The sequence below is a fragment of the Heliangelus exortis genome, chromosome 2, assembly GCF_036169615.1.
Source record: "Heliangelus exortis chromosome 2, bHelExo1.hap1, whole genome shotgun sequence".
NCBI lineage: Eukaryota > Metazoa > Chordata > Aves > Apodiformes > Trochilidae > Heliangelus > Heliangelus exortis.
Window position 1 is genome coordinate 91814022 of NC_092423.1, and position 24363 is coordinate 91838384.

General features: G+C 40.9%; 1 protein-coding gene across 7 annotated transcripts in view; it reads right to left on the minus strand.

Annotated features, from left to right (window-relative positions):
• Nucleotides 1–9225, minus strand: part of ZNF236 (zinc finger protein 236) — a 79583-nt gene extending 70358 nt beyond the window's left edge. For 2 of the 7 annotated variants that reach the window (XM_071737017.1, XM_071737012.1), the window contains exon 1: nt 8888–9003. In XM_071737017.1, coding sequence (XP_071593118.1) covers nt 8888–8948 — 61 coding nt within the window. In that variant the 5' untranslated portion in view covers nt 8949–9003. Of the gene's footprint in view, nt 1–1593; nt 1701–8887; nt 9009–9104 lie in introns of those variants that run through there. The other 5 variants (XM_071737014.1, XM_071737011.1, XM_071737016.1 and 2 more) reach the window with 5 other exon arrangements.
• Between the last annotated feature and the right edge of the window lie 15138 nt (nt 9226–24363).

The window sequence follows — 24363 nt, forward strand, 5'->3', positions numbered from 1 at the left end:
AGCTTAAGGGAAAGATGAGTCCAGAATAAACTTTTCTCACTTTTATTCCCATTAAAATAGTTTGGTTCTCTGTCCCCAGCCAAATTCTGAGTTGCACAGTTCCCTTCTATTAACGATGCAGGAAGTGACTTTTTATTTTATTCTTCCAGTAACAAGGAGAGCATTCAGAATAATATTCCTACTGAAATCATGCAATTGGCTAACAGCAAGGACAAAACTGGTATGTTGTGTTTAGAATTGCCAAGGCAGAAAAACAGGAAAGACAATGTCAAACTAAAAAAGTAACAACACATATACAAAATACAGCTCAACTCAAGTGAGCTATATTTTGACTTTTCAGGCAGGTGTCACAGACTCATAAACTATGACTTTTACTGTCAAATGAAAGTTTGACAGACTTAATGAGACAAAGACACTATTTACTTTGATACCTCTATATCATAGCAAGTCAAAGTGTTAACCTATATTACCATATTTCAGATAAACTAGCAATAACACCCATTTACACAATCATCCTTCCTTATACCAGAGGAAAAAATGCTTGTAGGTGAATCAGCTTGGATCATGAAACAAGCAAAGGTCTGCAAAACACCTAATTTATCTTAAAGGCCAATATTTTTAAATGCCCCAAACCATGCAGATGATGCCAGTTCAAGACACTGGCACTGGGATACAGATCCTGTACTTATACCTGCAAATTTGTTAATTTAAAAAAACAACCAGCTCCAAACTTTCACTGTCTACCAAAGGGAAACAAAAAAAATACTGACAGAAGTGACATAGTGTTTGATGGTCCCAATTCATCATTTATCAGGTTAGCAACCCAATCATAAATAACTAACATGGTGCTTAAAGCTCCCAGAAAAAAAAATAGGTATTAGCTACACAGATTAAGCAATCTATTTGGTGTCAGATATACTCCGCCCGGATGAAAACACAAGTCTGGTATGTGTTAATGAACTAAGCATTCCACTCAACTCAATGCAGAATTAAGAGGTTGAGATTTTAGTTAGAGAAGACATTAACTGGCTAATCATATAGTGTCAACAAAATCACTGGCAAAAATTGGCATCCATAAACACACACAAAGAGAATACATAAAAATAGGATCAGAGTAATAAAACTTAAAATAATACAAATATTTTCAATTTTTTGTTCATTACTAAGAGCTTTTTTTATTGAGGATCTCATTCATTGAGTCTGTTTATAGTTTTCCAAGAACTGGAAAACCCCCTGTAAAGTTTCAGATCTACACACTACAGCAAATGATAAACCTCACTGAACAGCTGCAGTTTAAAATATTACCATTATTAAGTGTACAGGCACAATGTAAAAGCTTTTTTTTTTTTTTTTGTTACAATTTGCCTATTTGTCTAGTTGTAACATAAACAAACCCTATTCCATCACAGCTTGAGAGAGACAACCAAGTATAAATACAACTAAACTAAAGAGGGAGCACTTAGCTCATTATGCACTGTCAAACATACATTTTGTCTGTATTCTTCAAAGTGCCCCAAAATACCAGAATCAGATTTGCAAACTAGCTACCAATACTGACAAACTTTCAATTTAAAGATGGACTTATTGACATACTCTCAACTCTATAACCTTCAAGTTCTTTTCAAATTGTCCGTCACAGAGCAGCAGCAATCAAACTTCTGGTCACCTCAGCTACAGACTTCTGTGTTCAAGATTTCTGTGTTACAGCCTTCATGCAAACTTGACCTCAGGAGTTGAGTCAGCAAGCAGGTGCTCTCTGCTATAAGCCACTGATGACAACTCAATGTGGAAGGAGGACAGAATTAGAGCACTCCCAACCATTCCTTCCTTATGTAAGCAGCACTGTGCCTCATGGCAAGCCGCGATCCTCTCTGCAAGATGCAGATGGATTCATTCAGCCGTAAAGGCAGCAGAGCCTTACTAGATCCTAAATAGCCTACTTCACATCTGACTGAGAGAACACTGCAAATACAACACTCAAGCTTGTGGAATTCACGGATCAAACTTGTCACTGAAGTTAAAGGGCAAGTTTAAGGACAAAAGGGCCTGACCTTATCAAAACCTCTTCAGTAATTTATGGGTGGAAAAACAGAACAAAGGAAGGACGGCCATAGTGATGTTTCCTCATACGATACTTAAAGTCATAGAACACAAGTGGTTATGAATCATTAAAACATTTTGCTTAGTTCTGCAGTTTTAAAAGAATCAGGCTAAACATAGCTCAGCACTCTTAAACAAAGCAGTAAACACTCGTTGCTCAGGACTTACAATGGGAGGAGCAAGGGAAAGACTCAATTCTCAGCTCATGTATCAGACCAAAAGCCAGAAATCAATCAAGATTTGCTAATCTAAGACAAAGTGGGTTTATTACGTTTTCATCAATAATCAATCTGGAATTGAACACAGTACCAGTTCAGACACTCAGCTTCCAGGAGCACACTGCTGAGATGGATGTTCAGGTGCCAATTGCTCAGCAGTTGCCAACACAAAGCAGCTGCAGTCCTCCCTGGACAATAGATGACTCAAGATGTTGCACAGCCACACCAATACACTGCAGGCAGCAGAGAAGCCTGACAGGACACGGAATGAATAGCTCCATTGTAGCTGGTTAGATCCTGAACAGATTCTACTGGGTGTGGCTGGGATAGAGTTAACTTTCTCCATAGCAGCCCACGTGATGCTGTTTTAAATTTGTGGCTAAAGCAATGCTGGTAACACACCAAAGTTTTAGCTATTGCTGAATAGTGCTGGTACAGCATGGAGGCCCTCTCTGTTTCTCACTCTACCCCCACCACGAGTAGGCTGAGGGTGGGTGAGTGACTGAAGGGGACAGCTGACGCAAATGAACCAAAGGGATATTCCCTGCCATGCAACATCATGCTCAAGCAATGTGAACCTGGGGGTAGTCCTTCCAAGGCAGCCTTTGCTCAGAGGCAGACTGAGCATCCCTCTGCTTGTGGGAGGTGGGGAACGTTTGCTTTTGCGTCACTTGGTTGATTTTTTATACTTTTTTCCCTTATTTATTAAAATGCCCTCACCTCAACCCACAAACTACTTCTTGCTTTTGCTATTCCAGTTCTCTCTCCCACTCTACTGCAGAAAAAAGTGACTGGCCAGTAGGTGCTTGATTGCTGGCCATGGTCGACCCACCACATAGATACACCATTCACATCATACTAATCTACACAAAATAAGTGACAATGGCATTTCCATAACCAACTCAGAAAGTTTAATTTAGCATTCAAATAAATATTGCTATATTTATTGCTAAATATTCCCAAAGTAGTTACCCTTTTTTGACAACTGCACATCAATATAACAAGCTAACATTTTCCAGCTGTTAGTTTTCATATGATCTGCATGTTTCATGCTTGAGACCTCGACCCTTCCCTGTGCCTTCACTACACTGTTAACAGAAATTTAAGAATTACTCGTATTATTTGATTTGCTAGATAATTTCCCCCCTCGAGATATAAAAAAGTCCAGCTGGAGCAGAAAAATTCAAGAGAAAAAGGCATGAGAGGTCTCAAATAGCAATTTATTTATATATGGGAACAACATAAAGGAATGAGGTACGAATGTATGAGTGCAAGTGCTACAGGGAGCAAAAATAATGAAGACGTGCAACTGGTAGAAAGCTAAGGAGAAACGACAGAACAAGGCTGAAGTTTTCACAAAACTAGAACTAAAATACAGGCTATTTAACTGTATAGGTTACTGGGGAAAAAGTATAGATATATTTTAAGTACAGAGAGGAACTAATGTGGAACAGTGAAATCAGTGAAAATATCTTCTCACTGAGACTCAACATACCCTTCCTGCATAAGCTTAGATTCTGTTACTGCAGAACATGGGATGTACAAACATAAGTGCTATTAATAAAGCCTCAATATTCTCTTTCCTCAGGCAAAAGTTTCAGCAGTTGCCCCCCCATATGTTTTAAAATTTACCTATATGTGTCATATTGAAAAAAATGAGCCCATTTTGCATAACCAGCACTACAACATCTTCATTCTTGCCTATGCAACATCACTGACCTATACTTTTACATGTCAGCCAGAGGACACCATGTAAAATCCTAGTATACAACTAATAAAATAATCCACATAAGTCTTCCCTGAATTTATATTAACCGGTGAGTTCAAGTGGCATTTTTTCCTCAGTGGTACAAAACTGCAATGTTAAAGACTTAGAAGTGACTTTTCTCTAATTTAATATATCCACAACCTAACTGATTCTAGAGGACTGACAGGCAGCAAACAAAATACATCCTTAAATACAAAATACAGACTTAAAGCTGTATTGCTTTCTCTGTGTTTCTTATCTTTGTGTATTTAACATTTACTACTCTTCATATATGAATTCTGCTAAAATTCATGGCCACAAAATACTGTTTCACCTGAACTCGTAAAAAAATTCAGTTTTAACTTGTGCAAAAGTAGCCTTTCAATTTAAATATAGGAAATACACTCTATGCTTAAAAACTGCTTCAGTACACGCTGCAAATATTTCAGTTTGCTCTTCAAGGAATTCCTCCTCTGCTATTTGAAAATGACCAGACAGCTGTGAAAGTAAAACACTGGTAATTTCATGTTGCTGCTACTGAAACAATGACAAGCTGTACTGTACTAAATAATAAGGGCCTTCACTACGGGGAAAGAAAACCTAAGGCAAGAGAAGACAACTGAGGGTGCAAGAACAGTATCAGAGTCCTCAAAACCTTCACATACACATGAAATAACAACCAGCAAAGCAATGCCTACCAACAACATGGTAACAACCACATGTTATGACATGGAAACAAAAGGAGACAAAAGGAAACTCACCAATTATCAGAAAGAACCAGTGACAAGGTCTCAAGTTTTCACAGGACCTACAGTAAACCTTTACCCACTACAGTAGCTAATAAAGTAGCCACAGACCCAAAATATCATTCTGGAGCTATAACGACTGTCTTCAAACACTGTGTTTTCTTTGGCTATCTAATTGAACAGTAAAAGCATGGTATTTATTTCAACTCCAGCTTAATCACATCTGCTCATTGCTAAATTCTAATTAAATCAAAAAGTTGAGTAAGATGTTTCAAAACAACACCCTTACAATATGAGGTCTATCATATTTTTAAAAACTTCTCTCAAAGCAAAATCATATTCTAACTCCCAAAATTGTGGGGGTTTCTTTTTCTTTTCATTTTTTCAGGCACTTTTCCTACATATTTAAAAGTAGTATCTTCAATTACACTAGTATCTTAAAGAAAGCATACAGAGAATATTTTATGCAAAGTCAGCATGTAACAGCTTGAGGGATTAGTACTAAGATGGTATCACTAAAATATCCAAACTTAAATCTGAGAAGTATATTTGGAAAAGGACATGAGAAAACATACACCAATAAAAACTGAACAGAACAAATGTTCCCCTGTATGTTTTCTCTGTGCTACCTTGCTGCACAGTAGCAGTGGAAATCTCTGCTTAGTGCCTTAGAGACTCCTAAGGGAACCGAGTAAACAGACCTGCCCCTCAGCCCTCCAATGGGGGCAACAAGGCTCAAGAGACGATAGAAAATTCACATGGCCTAAAACTCTTGACAGTTCAAATACTGTCATGCGGAGTTACTTAGAACCACAGAAGCCACAGTGGAAATTCTGAGGGCACAGATATGAATAATTATTTTTTAACTACTTTCTCAGCTTAGAGGCTATTTCACAAGGACCTGTGTAATTGCGTTATTAGTGCGTTAACACCAATTGTGTGTTAAGAGCTGCTTGTCTATTTGTTCTTTAAAAGCACCTGTAAAGAACTGGTTTTTTTCCAATGCATCCTCCTTGCTTTATATACATATTCCAAGGTCTCATCCCCAAATTTTCAAAAAGTCAAGAGCCAATGATCTGCTGAACCTCCATAAAACGTTTTGCTATACAACAGGTAACCAGCCAAAGCAAGAATCAAGGAGCAGTAAAACCCCACATTACAGAAGATTAGCTCTTTTAAGCTTCTTGAGGATCATACTGCATACTTCATCCACCTCAAAGGAATCACAGGACAGGCACCTCTGGAGGTCATCTCGTCCAACCTCTCTGCTCAAACAGGACCACCTAAAGCCAGCTGCATATAGATCGCTTTCCAATATCTCTATGGAAGAGGACTCCACAGCTTCCTTCCGTAACCAAATCCAGTGCTCAGGCAACCTCACAATAAAGAAGTGTTTCCTTACACTCAACCAGAACCTGTTTTTCAGTCAGAACCTTCTGACATTTCAGAGGGCAATTTGAACAGTTTGATAATGTTAAAAAAAAAAAAAAAAAAAAAAAAAAAAAAAAAAAAAAGATAACTGGAAGACAGTTTTGGGAAAATTTCAGCAAGGCAAAAAACCTAACTTAAGTAGCAGAGGTCAAGATATTGTTTTGGCTGTCAGTGCCTAGAGTGGAGACTTCTACCTAACTTACTTAATTTTGCTAAAACAAAGAAAATGTTCTACTAACTTGACATGCATGTTAGTTAAAGAAGTCTAAGGAAGATGCACAACAGAACACTGATTGATCCACCTTCGTTTTCTTCCAAACAGAGCTTTATTAGCATAACCATACAGACTGTATAACTGCAGAAAGCAAGCAAAAGATACAAAAACTATTTTTGTGAACTGCTACTTTCTAAATAAAATCCCTCCTGCTAAAGGTGAAACCTAAGGAATTCACAGCCAGTTTTCAACTTTTGCCAGCCTGTATGTGGATGGGTCAAAAAGGCAAATGTCCTGCAAACAAAATTCCCAGACCAAAGCTGTCCTGCTCAGGCAGAGTTTTTTAATTCATGATGCTCTTTTACGTACATGTAAGTGAAGGAAAAAACATGACCCTTGCCAACACTGACTTTGCTGCTTTCCCAAACTGATGAGATCTCCAGAATCTATAATATTTGCCTCTGCTGGGCAGAGTCCTTTCAAATGCAGACTGCTCAAGTCTCTGAACCTCCCTAGTAGCCCTAGAACATGTTATTTTAAACTGCTGTCCATAATTTAACTCCTTCCATGAAATGATTTTGTTACTAAATTAGAAAAAATTTTTTTTAAGTATTAAAGGTATTTTAAAAATCAAACTATGGTCAAACCCACAGTAAGCCCTATTAGCCATACCTCTTACCTGTCACAGGATCTAAGATCAAGGTCCAACTAACTGTTTTATGGACAGCTTGTCTCAGTCTTCATGTTTTTCTCATTCACACAATGTGCCATTATTACAGGAGCTTACATGTGTGATACATGTGTACTCTTGTAAGAACTAGTAGAGAATTAAGTAGACATTTTAATTGAAAAAAGCTCTTGAGAAACCCTCAGCATTCAAAAATGCAAACAGACAAAATTCTTTGGGGCCTTCTTTAAATACTTATTATTTAGCATTCAAAAGCCAAGATCAACAGCTCCAGAAAAAAACCAAACAAAACATGATAAAGACTTCTGGTAGGAACCTGTGGCCCATCTGGCTTTCCATACTAAAGAAAGCATTTTATCCAACTTCTCAACACTCATGTAACAGTACACCATTATTTTTCCTTTGCATGGCAGCACATTTCAATTCTACAAGAAGTATTCTACAGAAGGCTCACCTACGCATTCCCCTTGAGCAGTCAAAGCTCATATGAAAGCATTTAGAACACCAGAATTTTTAAATATATACTTCAAATATTAATTGGTTGATTTTTTGCCACTAAAAGAACCATGGTATTCAAACGTTTTATGAAATCTCTCCCCATTCCATCTGGTAAAAAAAATAAAAGTATCTAACTGCTCTGTGCTTGAGTGGAAAGAGAAGTCACTGACAAGGGCCTCAGACCTACCGAATACACAGTATTTTTGCAGTTTGTGAGCTTTATTTGGAGACTTCTCATGCCTCCCCAGTAACATCAGCAGGAATGAATTGCACAAAAGAGCCATAAAACTCACTTGCTACAAACTGCTGTCAAAAAACCCAAACCCATCAAACCAACGCTGCCCTGAACCACTCTCTAGACATCAACGACACTAAAATGCAGACTAGAGTTTAAAAATTGAAGTGTGAGACAGGCCAGTACTAGAATGAAAACCAGTTCTTTTGTACACATATACTCAACAAAGAGAACGACTACAAGGGTGCTTCCTAAAGCCTCAAAAAAAGAAAACCCTCCTTCTTGTAATCAGAGAGATAGAAGAACTGAACCTTATTTTCACTCGGTTAATCATCCTTTATTGAAAGCTCTCATTAATTTGGCCTGGGGGAGGGAAGGAAGGGGGGGGGGGGGGGGCGGCAGTGCGAGGGGAAGGAACAGAGCGACGGAAGAACTCGGGAGCTTTCCTGTCCTGCCAGCCGCAAGCCCGCTCGGGCTCTTCCTCCGGCCCTCACCAGCTCCAGCCAGTCCGGCGCCGAACCCTGCGGCCGCAGCACTCGCACCACGGCCGGAAGAAACGGAAAGCAAGGCCGCTGGGCCTGGGCCCAGCAACCCCACACCGCCAGCAGCCTCGCCCCACGACGGGGCGGCAAGCGAAGGCAATGGCCGCGGCCAGCTTCCCCCCGCACCCTCTGCAGGCGAGGGGCCACTGGAGGCGCCGCTTCCCCAGAGGGAGGCGAGAGGCTGCGGGCAGGTGGCGGGGCTCACCCAGCCAAACGGTGCCCCGGCCCCGCTCCTCCGTCTGGATGGCGGCATGAGCAGCCTCGCCGGGTATCATTCCGCAGGGCCGGGCCAGGCTCCCACCCCTCCGCCCTCTCGCCTATACACTCGCACAATAGACCCGGCCTTCCTCCCCCATATCCGGGGACTATATGCGGAGCCCGCGGAGGCTTTCCGCCTCCTCGCCGCGTCCTCGCATTCCACCCTCCTCCCCCGGGCGCAGATCGCGTTCTCCCGGCCGCGCTGTTTACCTGACTCGGTGACGGCCTCGCTACTCTCCCTCCCGGCTTTGGGAGGCCGCCCCCTCGGCATGGCTGCCCCCTCCCTCTCCCCCTCCCCCTCTCCTTCCCTCCCAGCTCGGCTCCCCCCCCCACCCCCCCTACGCGCACCCTCCCCCCTTTCCCCCGCACAGACCCTGCCCCCCCTTCCCCCCTCACCCCTCCCCTCAGCGCGCGCACACACACACACTTGGCAACGGCGGAGGAAGCGGCGGTTGGTGAAGGGGTGGATGAGGGGGCGGGGACGGGAGAGCCGACCCGGCCCTACACACGGGCCGCCGGGGCTGCGGTGCTGCGGGGAGGGGTGGGGGGAACGGCGAGCGGGGTCGGGCGGAGGGCCGGCGCAGGCGCGCCGGGCGATACCGTGCAGGCGTCGCGGGGCTGGGCGGGGGTGGAAGGAGAAAGGGCGAAAGGGGAAGGAGGGAACTCACGGCATGGGCCGGCGGCGCAGGCGCAATGAGCGCGCCTCGCCAACGCGGGATGGAGCGGGGGGGGGGGGGAGGACACAAGGAGACGGAGGGGCAGGGGCGGGGAGGCTGCGGCGCATGCGCTGGGAACCGGTAGTGGGCGGGCGGGCGGGAGCTGCGTGTGCAGAACGTGGGGCGGGGGGGGTACATCCGGGTACGTCGGGCTGCGGGGCGGGGGATGGACGGGCATGGAGGGACCCAGCTGGGCAGCGGTGGAGCTGGGGTTGCCCTTAAGCCCCTCGGGGCCTCCGGGGTTCCTGATTGTAAGAGCCGGCGCGGCGAGTCTGTGTGCTGGTGCTCCAGGGATGAAAGTTTCCTTTCAGAGCATAGGAAGAGGCGGGGCGCCCTTCCCTGGAAGGGTGTGTGTGGAGGGGCTGTCTGTGTGTCCTTCCCTGCCTTCCCGTCCTGCGGGATCTCTGGGTTTAGCCGGCGAGGTCCATAGGATGCTCACCGGCACCACAGAAACGCGTTTGCCTCCGGCACTCGTCCCTGTCAGGGGTTGGTGCTGAAATAACCCGGTGGCCTGGGGACTGCCTGGGTCACGTACTGCGTGTGGAGGCCGTGGGTGGGTGTGTGGGTGTAGCCATCCATCGCTGGATCACTTAATAGCAGGTTTTCCGGGTATCATAAGCTGTAATGTTTTATTCTCTTGCCTGTAATTTGTGTATAGCGTGTCCTCTGGACAGCTGTCGATAAAGATAGAGGTGTTTTTATTTATAGCTTGTTCCCAGCACTTCTGTGTGTTACCTTTGAATTCACAGGGTTTCAGCTTTTAAAGTGAGGTTTTAATGGCACCTCTTTATTGCTCAATAAAACTTTTATTACCAAACACTTGCTTTTGATGGATGACTTGATTAATCTTTTTTTTTCACTATCTCAGTAGTTAACCTGTTTAGGATTCCATAGCTTCTTCTGAGTTACGTTTGCATTTTACATCTTAATTTTTAAATAACCTTGTACCAAGTGTGCATTTCTGCACTGAGAGAACTGCCTATAGCGCTCGGACCACCTTCTTTGGATTTGTTTTTGCACACCCAAAGATTCAAAATTGACTGAGGTAGGTTGCTGCTTAGTTGCCAGCTGTTAAAATGCTGAATTTTGCATTGCTCGCCAGGGTACTCCTTTTTTTTTTTTTTTTTTTTTTTTTTTTTTTTTTCATCCCCCAGTCATGCAGGACCAGCACCTGGCTGGTTTCTTTAGTTCAAACCATATAGTGTTTCAGTGTATTAAAACATTTAATATGATGTAGGCTTGGTTAAGCAAGCTGGATGGCCCTGTCCTTACATTATCACATTAAGGTCCTTTTCTGTAGTTTTTGCACATCATATTAAGCAGATACTTAAGATGACATTAAAAATAATGGCAGGCTGCATACTGATACCTGTAAACTGTAGTAACAAAACATTACTTGGTAGGTTTTTCATAGCTTAGTGTTAATTACCGCTTTGTCAGTTCATATATCTTGTTCTGTTGGAAAAGCGTGGAACTATTTTTTTTTTCATGAGTTCCAAGTAAAATGCCTTTCAGATAACTAATTGAATGACATCTAAAAACTTGCCTTTAGCTAGCAAATTTAATCATGTCGAAGAATGAAATCAAGTTTTCGGAATGCAGGGTTCCATTTCTTCCTGAAGGCTAAGGTTGGGTAGGCAACATTTAGATTTTTTCTTCTTTTTCTGTCTGCCAGTAAAAAGTGTACCGTATTTAATTTACTCTGCAGAGGTGCAGCACTGATAAATACGGAAAGGTGGTCTGTGACCCTTGCCTGGAGCAGCTTTTGAGCTGCCTGCTCGCCTCAGCCCAGCTGCAGGCAAGCAAAAGGCAAAGAACAGCAGTGGCCTCTGGTGGTTAAAGGCTGCTTCTGTGCTGAAAATTAAGACTGGTGGTCATTTCAGCAGTAAACTAAACCAAGAAGTGCGTGAGGTGAGGTGACAGTTGTTAACATGGTGTAGGTTAGACCCTAGGCACAGGGCTCAAAACCAGAGAACCCTGACTAAATATACATGGAGATACTTAGCAGAAGTTCATTATGTTAACTACTGATTTTGTTATAACTTTGTTTTCAGGATATTTTGTTGTTGAGTTCTTCTGCATTAGGATTATGAACTTCAAATCTGAGGTTTTTTCTCTTTTATAAAAAAGTGATATGCATTTTACTGGGATGGAAGTGGGATTGTGTGCGCGGGCAGCTTCTGTCTGTACTGGTAGTAATGAAAATTATACCTCATTTTCAAGTCTAACATGAAAGACAACTTTAATTTCTCCTCTGGCTTTTTTACATTATTGTTCTGTACATGTCTTTCAGTTCCCAGCAGCAGTACATACAATCATGCCTAATTTTGTACTGCAAAAGTCTGTGCATCATCTGTTCCAAATTTCTGTGGTACGTTTGTGGTTTCCTATCAGTCTTCTAACATTTCTTCATCGCTCTCATTCTGTACAAAACTAGCTCGCCCTAGAAGTGGAAAAGACATCAGATTTTACTTCAGATCCTCAGGAAGCCTGTAGTACTGGGAGACAGAAGTTTATGAAGAGTGTGTGGAAAAGGTGGTATTGAAGAGCATATGAAAATAACTTTCTATTAATAAGGAAATCCAGGGGTAAACCATATGCTGAAAGTACTGTCTTCTGATTTACAGTCATTTTCAATCTATTGAAGCTGATTAAACCTTGTGTAATTTCCCTTTGTCTGTGTGACTGACATAATATTTCACCTGCACTTTGTAACTCCTGGAAGAAAGGCACAGCTGAAGCTATTGCTCTACTTGTTAATGAATCTGTTGTCTACATTTGCAGAGATGCTGATATTTCAAAATATAGAGAATCTGTTGCATTTTGTCAATAATAACCTAACCTACTACAGTTTTTCTTTCAAGTACTTGGCACCACTTTATAGGTGCTACCCAGGAAACCTCTCCGTTTTGGGGTGAGCCCTAGTGTTGCAACCCAGTGCTTTCTTGGGTTAGAGAGCAGCAGACCATTACTCATGCTCTGCTGTCCATGTGAAAGAAACATGAGTCTGTTTCCCAGATGGAATCTGTAATGTAATACGGAGAGTGCTAGATGGTTGGCCTTTTAACTCTTTCTACCATTAATTTTATCTGGTATCACTAATTTATAGGAAGAAAAGCAGCTAAAGTGTCAGCCTTTAGAATATGCAGCTTTAAGAGTTATGTTTGGTTTTTTTTTGTAGAGATGAAGAATATAGTGACGGAGTAAGGTTAACACAAGGCCACAGAACAGATTGAATTCTAGGTTTTGCTACCAACTGGTAGTACTAGGTGTGCTACTGGATTTTAAGGCAGTCTGATGAACCATCTCAGTTAAGCTACTTACTACATAGGCTACTATTTATTTGTACAGTTGCCGGACCCTTAGTCTTGTAAATGCTATTTTCAGTTGCTTATGGGTTTGCTGCTCTTAAATGGTTGGGACTAAAATTCCCATGCCAGCTGTATAACTTCATTTTGGGTTTGGTCAAATGGAACAGAGTGCTTCTATTTCTCAGAGAATGTTTCAACCTCTTTTTAAGACAACACATAAGATTATTTGCTGCACTCACTTGTGAAACCAGTGATTGAAAATTTTGACTTTAACATGAATTTTAAGTCATGATGAGTCCATTACTCTCTCCCAACAAAACCTCGAACTTACCCTTTTTACATATGTTTAAAAAAATTTGGTTAAAATGTGCTCAATAATTTCCATTTTAAGGAACAGACACATGTTATATCTCTCCGTCCACACATTCCAAGCAGTGGCAGCACAGTACTTTCCCTGAGTTAAAGCTGTAGGTGTGTAGAAGTCCAGGTTGGCAAATCCCTCCACAGTTTGCTTAAAACTGTGACCTTGAAATAAGTATAACTTTTAAAAGCTCGTGGTTCAGCTTTTGATGAATTGAATTTTTTTCTGTCTCAATGCTTGTAAACTAAAATTTAATGTATTTCTAATGAACGCATTTTTCATCATAGTTGGCCTTTGGGCAATGACACTTTAAAGAAAAAAAAAAAATCACAATTTTCCCAGCATGATGGGGGTACTGATACACCAAAGTATTTCTGTGTTCAGCCAGAGGTGAGAGAAAAAATTGCCACAGCAATATCCCATGTACACAACATAGTCAGGCTTCCATGGAAGAGTGTTTCAATAGCTATACCAGCACATTTGCCTGCTGAAAGCATAGAACAGTAAATACACTTAGTACTGATTTGCAACTGTACCAAAATGAGGTAAGATGTACCAGGAAGAGCAACTTTATTCTTACAGGACATAACCTGAACTAAAAGCTGCAGTAATGTGGCAATGTCAATAAAACCAGTGATATTACATATCACAATTCATATTACAATAATAGCAAGAGCTAGAATAAACCTGATATATATTTTGTGTGTATGTAATTGTTGAAATTATGCATTGTAAAAACTGCAGTATACATATGTATAAATTATTTAACTAGTTTTCTAATGTTAAAATACTAATTTTCAAGGAAAAATAAATGTTTTCTGCTTTGCTAGGTTGGTTTGTTAGTTTATCAAAGAAAGGATGCCTCCTACTCTTTCCTGGCTTGCTGTTGTGTGGATAAAGTATTTGGGGTTTCCAGCCCTGTCAACCAACATGCTACTAAAGGTGCTATTCCAGTGGAAACCAATGTTTTGATTGAAAATTACTACTCTGTAAAAAACTAATGTTTACACCCACTACAAAAGAAAATAAATAATGATTTAAAAGGTAAATGGAAATGCTGTTAGCGACTTCAATAATATCCCTAAAATTCTCATCCATAAGTCTGCATTTACAGTTCAGTATTTTGACAGAAAATTCGTTAGACTAATGAGGTAGTATACTGAGATAGTACAGCTTTATTAAAGGTGAAATCCCACTGTATTTTGAGGCCAGGACCTCTCATCCAATAAGAACAGCACCAAGTCTAGCAGCTTCTTTTAATAATCATCACTGAATGTAGATCTCATGTCTGTGTGACTTTCACATGCTGTCAGCTGAGCACTGACCCAAACTAATCATCTAAAGGATAAAAATCACATACGTTGTTGCTGTTTGAGTCCTAATTGCATAGCTATGGATCCCTACAAAACCATTTTACCTATACTGGGTCCTACCGTGGAATTTTAAGGCTAATTTCATATTCAAAACTCTACACAGGTACCAGAGTTTTAGGTCATTCAGCTTTCTGAATGCACAGTTACTGCTGTTACAGTGATCAGTCTGAGGCTCTATGACTCGTGTCTTTTCAGTTGCATTTATTACTTCTATTTTTCTTCTCTTAATGTAATGGATGCCCTATGGTGCAGGTGCTCTACTGGCTGCGCTGCTTTCTGTTTGTGGGTGTAACATGCCTGGAAGACATTCCAGTTCTTCAAATGTACCCTCCAAATCTTTCAGCAGCTTTGCTGCAGGGGTGCCATAGTATGTTGCCTTCTTTAGGTGGCATGGGACATTGGTTTAATTTTGCTTTTAAATCTGTTTTAAGTCATTTGTCAGAAATTTACTAAGTTTCATGATTTATTTTAGTGACATCTGTTTCTGTGTTGATTGTACTACCTGAAACTGCAGCCTTTTTCTCTGTTTTCTCTGTGTATCCCTTTTTTGGGGGGTAATTACTTGATCCTTGTTTTTGTGATCAGGCATTGTGGTGTAATTTTGCTCTCTATTCTCAAGTAATAGTATAGCAGTCTTCATAATCTACTGGATTCACTGATGCCTTACCATGTACTTGGCATTTAATTTCCTGTTTGTATCCTGCCTTGCCTTGATGTCTTACGCTAGCCTGAGGTTTAGGATTTCTGTGGCCTTTTTTTTTTCTCTTTCCTTCTTCCTTCCCTGTCATTTTCTCTTCCCTTTTCCCTTGTCTTCAAGTTTTGCCATGACAGTTCCTTCTGCTACAAGTGTATGACCTGAGACAGAAGGTCCATCCATCATCTTACTTTCCTTCATAATACACTGTAAGGAATTTTATGTGGTCTTGTAATTCGCTTCTTTGGTCTGTGTTGCTTTCTGATGGTGTTTTGTACTGGGGGCAGGTTTTGGGCAGGCTGTTGTCCATGTTTCTGTGCTTTTCCCATCTTACAATGTCAAGTTATGTCTGAGGCTGCTCAGCTGGAGAGTTGTGGTCCATATTGCACTTATTTGTATTTCTTCATAATGTTAACATGGAGCTTTTGCATTTTTCCATTCATATTCTTTCCATTCATATTCCATTCATATCTCCATTCATATTTCTTGTTTATGAAGACTTTAATCTGAGAGTTACAAAATTTAGCTATCTAACATAAATCAGAAATGCACAGGTCCCACGTTCATGACTGCAGTTGTTAAAAAAATAAAACCTTTACAAGTTCTTGAGAGAATGCAAAATCCTAGGCCTCTAAAACGTGGAAGTGCACTGGTCTTCTCTCTATATATTCAGATGCTGTTGGAATATGCAGCATTCTTTACAAAGAATGGCCAAGACATGCTTTTTCAAATGGATTTCTATGTTCATTTTGTTATAAAGTACACTCAATTATTACACATACTATCTTTGTGTCTACAATGATTTCATGTACATGCAAGAGTAGACTTGTTTCTGACATATGCAGGTTTCAAATGTTGAAAGAAAGAGTACAGGCATGGAGCTGTCTTCAGCCCTCCGCACATAAAGACCACTCCTGCAAAACAGTTTCACAAATGAGGCTTTCTGGTCAAAGAAATTACCCTTTACTGGGTTTTTTTGTTTGTTTGTTTGTTTTGGGTTTTTTTGTTGGTTGTTTTTTTTTTTCCCCACTGTGAAGACTATGTTTGGAAATTTGGCCTTTTCATGAAGAATTATTTTTTTTAATAGAAAAAATCATAACATTACATCCTTGTAGTTGATCACACTACTTGTACTTGTTCAAATATATTTTATTTGCTTGTATTTGGACACACTACTGAGCTCTGCTATCTGGATTCTGCAGAGACTGTAGAAGTTGACAACTCAAGTGCACAGGAATTGTTTTTTCCCCCCAACATTTAAATGGACACAAACTTACTGACTTTAGAGCTCAACTATGCATAGGAGTTACCCTAAAACAGAAATATAGGTTAATGCTTTGAGGAAGAAGAAGAAAACAAAAAAGATTTCCAGCTTCATTCAGCTATATGAGGTCTTCTGAAACCAAGCAGTGCTCATCCATACTTTGTATATATAGGTAGCTAAGGGATTTTTGTAATTTCACAGGCATCAATTTTTCCTCCTTGTTGATGACAGTCTGTTATGATGTATCACACACACAGGTATTCATTAGTATAAGCAAGCCCATAGTGAGAAAGCCCAAAAAGAAGTATGTGCTTGCAGGTAGAACAAGAGTAAGAAACTAAGCATTTACAGATCCCTGAACAACATTGCATTTCTTAGAAAAATCTGATAAAGGTGTTTCTATTTTAAACTTAAGCCTGGCATTTTTAAAGCCAGTATATTTATGTGAATGCTCATGCTCACAGTATAGTGATTTCAGGACCTCATGTGATAACAAATAATACAACATAATGAATTGCTTTGGGGGTTTATAGTGTGAACTCATGTGAAAGATCATTACTGTATACAGAGTCCTGCTGAGGATGTAGCTGCACGTTGTAAAATGTTTGGTTGGTGTTCTTGCTTGGAAGTGCCCTCTATGTCTATGTCTCTGCGATCGATTTTTCCTCTCCCCAGTGCTTGTCACTCTGAGCTATGCTGGCAGGATTGTTGGGACACACACAACCCCCCCACAGGTGATAGAAATAGATCACAGAACTGACCCCACTTTAAAGCCCACCTATTGCTGTGCTTTTAGCAAGCACAATAATACTGGTGCCAAACACAAAAATTATCTCCACAGCCAAACAGGCTTGAGAGGTGGGACTATGCAAACCATCACTTGAAGCTCAACAGGGCCAAGTGCAAGGGCCTGCACCCAGATTGAGGCAAACCCAAGCACAGTTACAGACCAGTGGAGAATGGATCAAGAGCAGTCCTGAGAAGGAAGTGGGGGTGTTGGCTGATGAAAAGCTCAACATAATCCTGCAATGTGCACTTGAAGCCCAAAAAGCCATCTGCATCCTGGGCTGCATCAAAAGAAGCATAGCCAGCAGGTCAAGGGAAGGGATTTGGGCCCCTCAGTTCAGGAAGGAGATTGAGGTCCTGGAGCAGGTCCAAAGGAGGGCAACCAGGCTGGTGAAAGGACTCGAGCACAGATCCTATGAGGAGAGGCTGAGGGAGCTGGGGCTGTTCAGCCTGGAGAAGAGGAGGCTCAGAGGAGACCTCATCACTCTCTACAACTCCCTGAAAGGAGGGGGTAGCCAGGGGGGGGTTGGTCTCTTTTCCCAGGCAACTCTCAGCAAGACGAGGGCACGGTCTCAAGTTGTGCCGGGGGAGGTTTAGGTTGGATATTAGAAAGAATTTCTTTACTGAGAGGGTGATCAGACATTGGAACGGGCTGCCCAGGGAAGTGGTGGATTCTCTGTCCCTGGAGATATTTAAAAAGAGACTGGATGTGGCACTCAGTGCCATGGGCTGGTAACTGCAGCAGTAGTGGATCAAGGGTTGGACTTGATGATCTCTGAGGTCCCTTCCAACCCAGCCGATTCTATGATTCTATGATTCTCTTCCTCTGCTCCATTCTCATGAGACCCCACCTGGAGTACTGTGTCCAGGTCTGGAGCCTTCAACATAAGAAGGCCATGGAGCTCTTGGACCAAGTCCAGAAGAGAGCCACAAAGATAATCAGAGGGGTGGAGCATCTTTCCTATGAAGACAGGATGAGAAAATTGGGGGTTGTTCAGCCCAGAGAAGAGAAGTGGGAAGACCTTATAGCAGCCTTCCAGTAGCTGAAGAGGGCTTACAGGAAAGCTGGGGAGGGTTTTTCCATAAGGGCATGGAGTGATAGAACAAGGGGGAACGGTTTCAAACTGAAAGAGGGTAGATTTAGAATGGGTATTAGGAAGGAATTCTAAACTGTGATAATCATGAGACACTGGCACATGTTGCCCAGAGGGGCTGTGGATGCTTTTTCTCTGGGAACATTCAAGGCCCAGCTGGATGGGGCTTTGAGCAACCTGGTCCAGTGGGAGGTGTCCCTGCCCGTGGCAGGGGTCTTGGAACTAGATGATCTTCGAGGTCTCTTCCAACCCAAACCATTCTATGTAACTGAAGATGCAAAAATCAGAGAGTCAGATTTACTGGGAATTGGGAACGTTGCCTTGAGACAGTGAGACCACAGAAAAGGGTTCATAAGGGAACTGGGTGTTTGTCACCTGAAACAAGGAATATCATGAAAGAGTTTGTGAATGAAGAAGTGATGAGAAAGCCAGCAGATATAGAAGAATAAGTGATTTGAAATGGAACCTGTGGTACCGGTACCTGTGGCAATTCAGATACATCAATTAGAGGAGAGAACATCAAATATGACATGGAGACAGCCTGACAGTTGAAGAAGAACACGTGGCAGAAATAGGTGCTTGAAATTCAGGATGAGGCTAGCCCTATGTGAAAGCAGTGGTGTACCGCATGTATCAGAAGGTGAAGTAGGCCTTCTTGGTGGTGATGTAATGTTACAGATTTTTTAAAAAAACAGAATCTAATTAAGAAAATCCTCACTTCATCAAGCAACCTTATGAATCCACATGGACTGAAATTTGAAACCTAAATTAAAAAAAAAAAATGTATGCTTTTTTCAACTGCTCAGAAAAAATAATAATACTGATTCCTGTATCCTAACTCCACCAAAGAAGCAGTCAAAGAAGGAAATAGAAAAATCGTGGGCCTCCACAGTTACCTGCAGCAACTGGGCAATTCTACATCAGACCATAACACAGAGATCACCAGCAGTAGCTGTGTGGTGGGGCAGATGGTGAGGAAGAACTCAGGAGGGTCTGCAGCCCATGAGCTGGTTCAGAGCTGCACCCAGGGGCTAACTTAAAGCCCTACTGCTGAAGGGTTGTAGGGACCCTGGTTTGAAGGACCCCATCATCAGAGAGAAGAACCTTGTATGGTTAAATGGCTATAAGACAGGAATAAATAGTTTTCACAGTGGAAGGTGGTGACAGATGAGGTCCTGTAACATCTATGCTAAGGCCTTTGCTGTTCAACATGCTCATAAATTAATAAAAAGCATGCTAGCAGTGAGGTAATCAAGTTCAATGATATTAATTTATTCAGGATAGGAAAACCTAGTGACTGAGCAATAAAATGACAGCTGAAATTCAGTGTAGATAAACGTACAGTGACTTTTACCTAAGGGGAAGAAATCCTAATTTCACTTACATGAGCTCTGAGCTGACTGAAGAGTTGGGAGGTATCACACATAGATAGTCACTTCACCCAGTTCTCAGTAGTGATCAGAAGAGTAAATCAAATGTTAGGAGCCATTACGAGAGGAATGAAGAAGAAAAGAGAGAACGTCACTCTGCCATTATGTAAATCTGTGGTTTTAACATACCTGTAATATCTTGTGCAGTTCTGATCCTGTCCTTCCCTACCACCTAAAAAAACCACAAGGGACTGGAGAAGATTTAGTCAAGATCCACAAGAATGATCAGATATATAGAATAACTTCAGTATAAGAAATTAGTTAAACTACAGATGTTTAGGTCAAAAAGAGGTGTTTTCTGTTAGAAGAGGCAGCTACAAATAAAGGATCCAGGAAGAAACCAAATTAACACTAGTGGCAAAAAAGAAATAGTCATCATAATTAAGAAGAGTTGAAGGAAAAGCCAAAGGCTAAGAAACATAAAAATAGAGAAATAGAGATACTAAGATATTAAGCAGAATACGTCTTAATAGCACCCATTGGTCCCTGGGGGCATCTAAAATCTTGATGAATGCTGCTCAGCAGTTCTGTGCACACAGGCATTGCAAGGCATATGACCACAACTGCATGCAAAATACTGGACTGAGTAATTTTTTTTTTCAACCAAATACAATTATTTCAATACTTATTTTACATTTGCATTTTTTGCAGTTATTGTATGCTTTTTTTGCTCTTTGAACTATTTTCTTAAAATCCAAATTATAAACACATACCTTTAACTTATTTCAGAGTCCCAGCACTACACAAAATTTTTGGATCACCTTCTGGGGCTTTAAGCTAATACTAACTAGTAGTAGCTTAAAGTTTTAACAATAGTTTAAACTGAATTAATTAAACCCCTAGGTTTCAATTGACATCATGTTCAAGTGATTTTTTTTCTCTTTAACCTTTATCAGTATTTGAAAAATATACCAGCCCAAAAATACATAATTCAGGATCAGAACAAATCCTTATTATGGTGTTCTTCCTCATTTGAATAATCTATTTTCTATCTTAACACCCTATAGAACTGAGACAACCAGATAATTTCCAACCTGTTTACAACTGCTAGTGTAATGTAGACCATTAGTGGCTAAAATACCATGGACTATGATTAAAATCACTGCAGGTGTGCTACTCAATGAAGTGTCAGATAGGTGGCAAGATGCCCATTAAATGTTGGGGTTGTGTGACTCAGTACAGGAGAAGGAAGGTGTAAGTGCCAAGCTGTGTTATGTCAAAGACAGAGAGTGAGGATTGCCTTTTACTGATGTTATTTGTAGTCTTTGCTACATTAGCATCTGGTTATCTGGGCCAGATTGTGGTTGCCAATGTATATGTGGGAAGCCCTGTAACTCGCTGGTAGGTCACATGTATTCATATCTATCTTAATGACATTGTGGGCAGCAAAGGCAAATAAGTGTACTGAATTTTCAAGAGTCATACAGAAAACTGGGGGCAAACTCGGGGTTAGAAACCCAAATTTCCCAATTTCAAATTCTCTGAGAGGGGATGAGAAGAAGAATAAAGTGTAAAATCATCTATACGTAGGTCTTAGCAGATGAAAACTCAACAATAACAATTTTAGGGATGCCAGTAACTTAAAATAAAAGTAAACTTCACAAAGGGTGTTTTGGAATTGTTACACAAAATTCTAATACCCTTCAATGTACAGCAGTGTGTAATATCTGATTTTTTTAGGGGCTCTTAACTTGACCAATTATGGAGACTTTTTAAGGAACTTCAGCAAGAGAAATTATGCTGTTTTTCAAGTTCTTGTTTCAAGGGATGTAGATAACTGATTTTTTTGAAGAGAAGTCACTGAGAGTCCATATGAAGGGAGCTCGTATCCTCCACTTGATTCTTGAAAATCACAAAATCATTTAATCTCAATCACCATCTTTTCTCCTTTAATTTTAATCAGATGACACACTTCCCAGAAAAGAGCAGCCCACACAGTTAATCTGACAATGAAATGAGAAAAGGTCTTACAAAGGGAAAAGTTAGGCAATCTTAACAGCAGGTGTCAGTATGAACTCTGCATGTATAATTAAGAGTGCAAACAATCTGATTAAGAAGTTTCAGCACGTGATAACCTGAGCTGTGGATCTTAAAAGCTCCTCTATTATTCAAAAGTACTTTCCAAATACTGATGTTTGATATGTCTGATATATATCAAATAGTTACAATATCATAATCAGGCTATTTTTCTGTCTTGTTGGGAATTTTCACTAGCAGCAGCAGCAGCAACATAATGAAAAATTTGCAGTCACAGCTCTGAAAGTAGCAAACATATATGTAAATATTTTATGTTATATAAGAGAAATTTGCCTTATAGAAGACTCAGACTACACTCTGAAAAGACAGAAAAAAAATATCATTTTGAAGAGATTTGAAGAACTGTATGGTCAGTGGAAAAAAAATCTGGTGTAGAAAGTCACTGAAGCACATAGTAATAAAAATCAATTGTCTGCAGAGCTGGCTGAACAAGTTGTAAGAAGTTAATGAAATGAATTAAATTAGAAACACCTGGTAACTAGGAAAGTAGGGCTTTTATTATGGTGAAAGCAATGAACGCTTACTTTCATCTTGAAATCCATATAGGTATTCCCTCTTCCCTTCTGCTTTTAGCCAGTGCCTTTACCCTTACATTTCTGTGATAGGTGTGAAAAGATATTTTCTGTTCTTTCAGATCTTCAGATTGCCTACCTGTATTTCCTCTCCAGTACAGGTATTCCTGTCTTTACACTTTCGGATTATTTCATCTTCATTTTTCTTCTGAGCTGAGAGGCAAAGAATTTTTTGTCAACATGATTGCTTAAAAATCTGGTTTACGTGAAAGCCGAGGGTAATCATAGATCAGGCAGCTGCAGATACAGAATACAAATGAGATTAAAATCTTCTAGTAAAACTAGAAGACATTTGAAGATAACTCTTCCTTTAAAAGTTCTGCTATACATACATAGATAGATACATATATATGTGTATTTATGTATATATTCGGAGGAGCAAGACTGGAAGACAGCCAGGTTCTCCCAGCTGAGAATTCCCCTGGCACTGAGGGACTCAGCTGGCATGCAGCCTCCTTCCCTGGCTCCTGCCCCACTCTGCTCCTGTGCTGCAGAACTGCAAGCACCTTGCCCTTCAGCTGTGCTCAGCATCAAGGAGCTTTCACCAGCATTTAGTTTAGGACAGTGGGAATCTGTCCTGAGAATGAGTGATCCATGACTGCCTCCATCGCCCTCCATCAGCCTCCTCTGCAGCACCAAAGTTGTTGCACCTTTCTTGGGTGCCTGTTTTGTATGGCTCCCATGGTGCCTGAGTGACTCCCAAGTGGGAATGTGTTATCTTCCCAAACCTCCTAAGGTAGAAAAGCTTTGCTGTTCCCTATATTATACATGGGGAATTAAGGCTGTGCTTTGTTTCTACCTACTTTGAAATCTGTGTTTGAATTCAAAGCACCAAATGGCTTGAGCTATGTCTGTTTGGCCCGGAGGAGCAGGAGCTCAGGTATGAACCGGTCCTGCTCTCTGCCTCAGATTTCTTTTTTGGAGAGGTACTTGATTTTCCAGATGAAAATCAAAGTGATAGTTAACATGCAAGCACTCCCCCAGGTACTTTGACTCTGGCCCCAAGTAACAAGACAGTTGTGAATGCAGCAGAGATCTGAAAGCTGGAGCTATTACAGTGATCGGGTGTCCGTAATTTCAGCACAGTTATGTTTTATGAGGTTGGGACTCGAGAGTGGAATCCCAAGCTAAGAATTTGGGAACTAGACCAAGTTAGGGTAACCCCCAATAAAATCATGTTCTGAGAAGCCACTTAAAATTCTCTCATGGGTACTGTTAATATGTAGGCTTGTTTAAAACCTCATTTTCTTTGGGAGCTACATATCCTTATCAAGACCGCAAGGTAAAAATCTGGATTTCCTCTGAGAATAAATGCTTAAAATTAGAAAGAGAGCAATTAAACAATAAATGCTTAAAATTAGAAAGAGAGCAAGTAAACTTTGGTTGTTCTATACCTTCTATATGGCATCCTAGTGACTAGAGCACTTAGCCTGCAAAATGGGAGATGCTGGTCTTTCCATTTTGTCTCTCTTCCACTGGAAGAATTTAAAACCTACATCCCTCTAGGGGTGCCTTAATCACGAGGGTACTTGGTGGTTTACTTCAGGGCATCATCTTACTGCAGGCTTAAATGGATTGTAACGGAGGCAGAGAAGAAGCTTCATCCTGTAGCCTAACAGTTTAGTCATTAGGGATTGGTCTGTAAATGCCTTGCCCAAAACAAGATAGCAACTCTGTTCCTGGTCTCTTGTATTCCAGGACAGTGCTTGAGGTGGCTAGCACTAATTTCTGATGGCTTAGAATGTCAAATATTGACATATTCTACCTTAAAATGTAACTCCAGCCTGATATGCTGCATGGGATTAATCAAGCTATAGAAAAAAACAAGCTTCTTCTCAAACTTTTTTTGACTTCAGATGAATGCTGCATCACCACTGGTGCAGTGGGATTAAAAGAACAGGGGAAGGTGGTTTGTCAAAAAAAAAAAAAAAAATGGACAAAAGCCCATTTGTATGGATTTGACTATCTAAAGTGTTTCCAACTGAGTGAAATGTTACTGATTTGGTCTTTTCTTTCCTGAAGCCTACTTGTCCTCATCACTAGTGGGA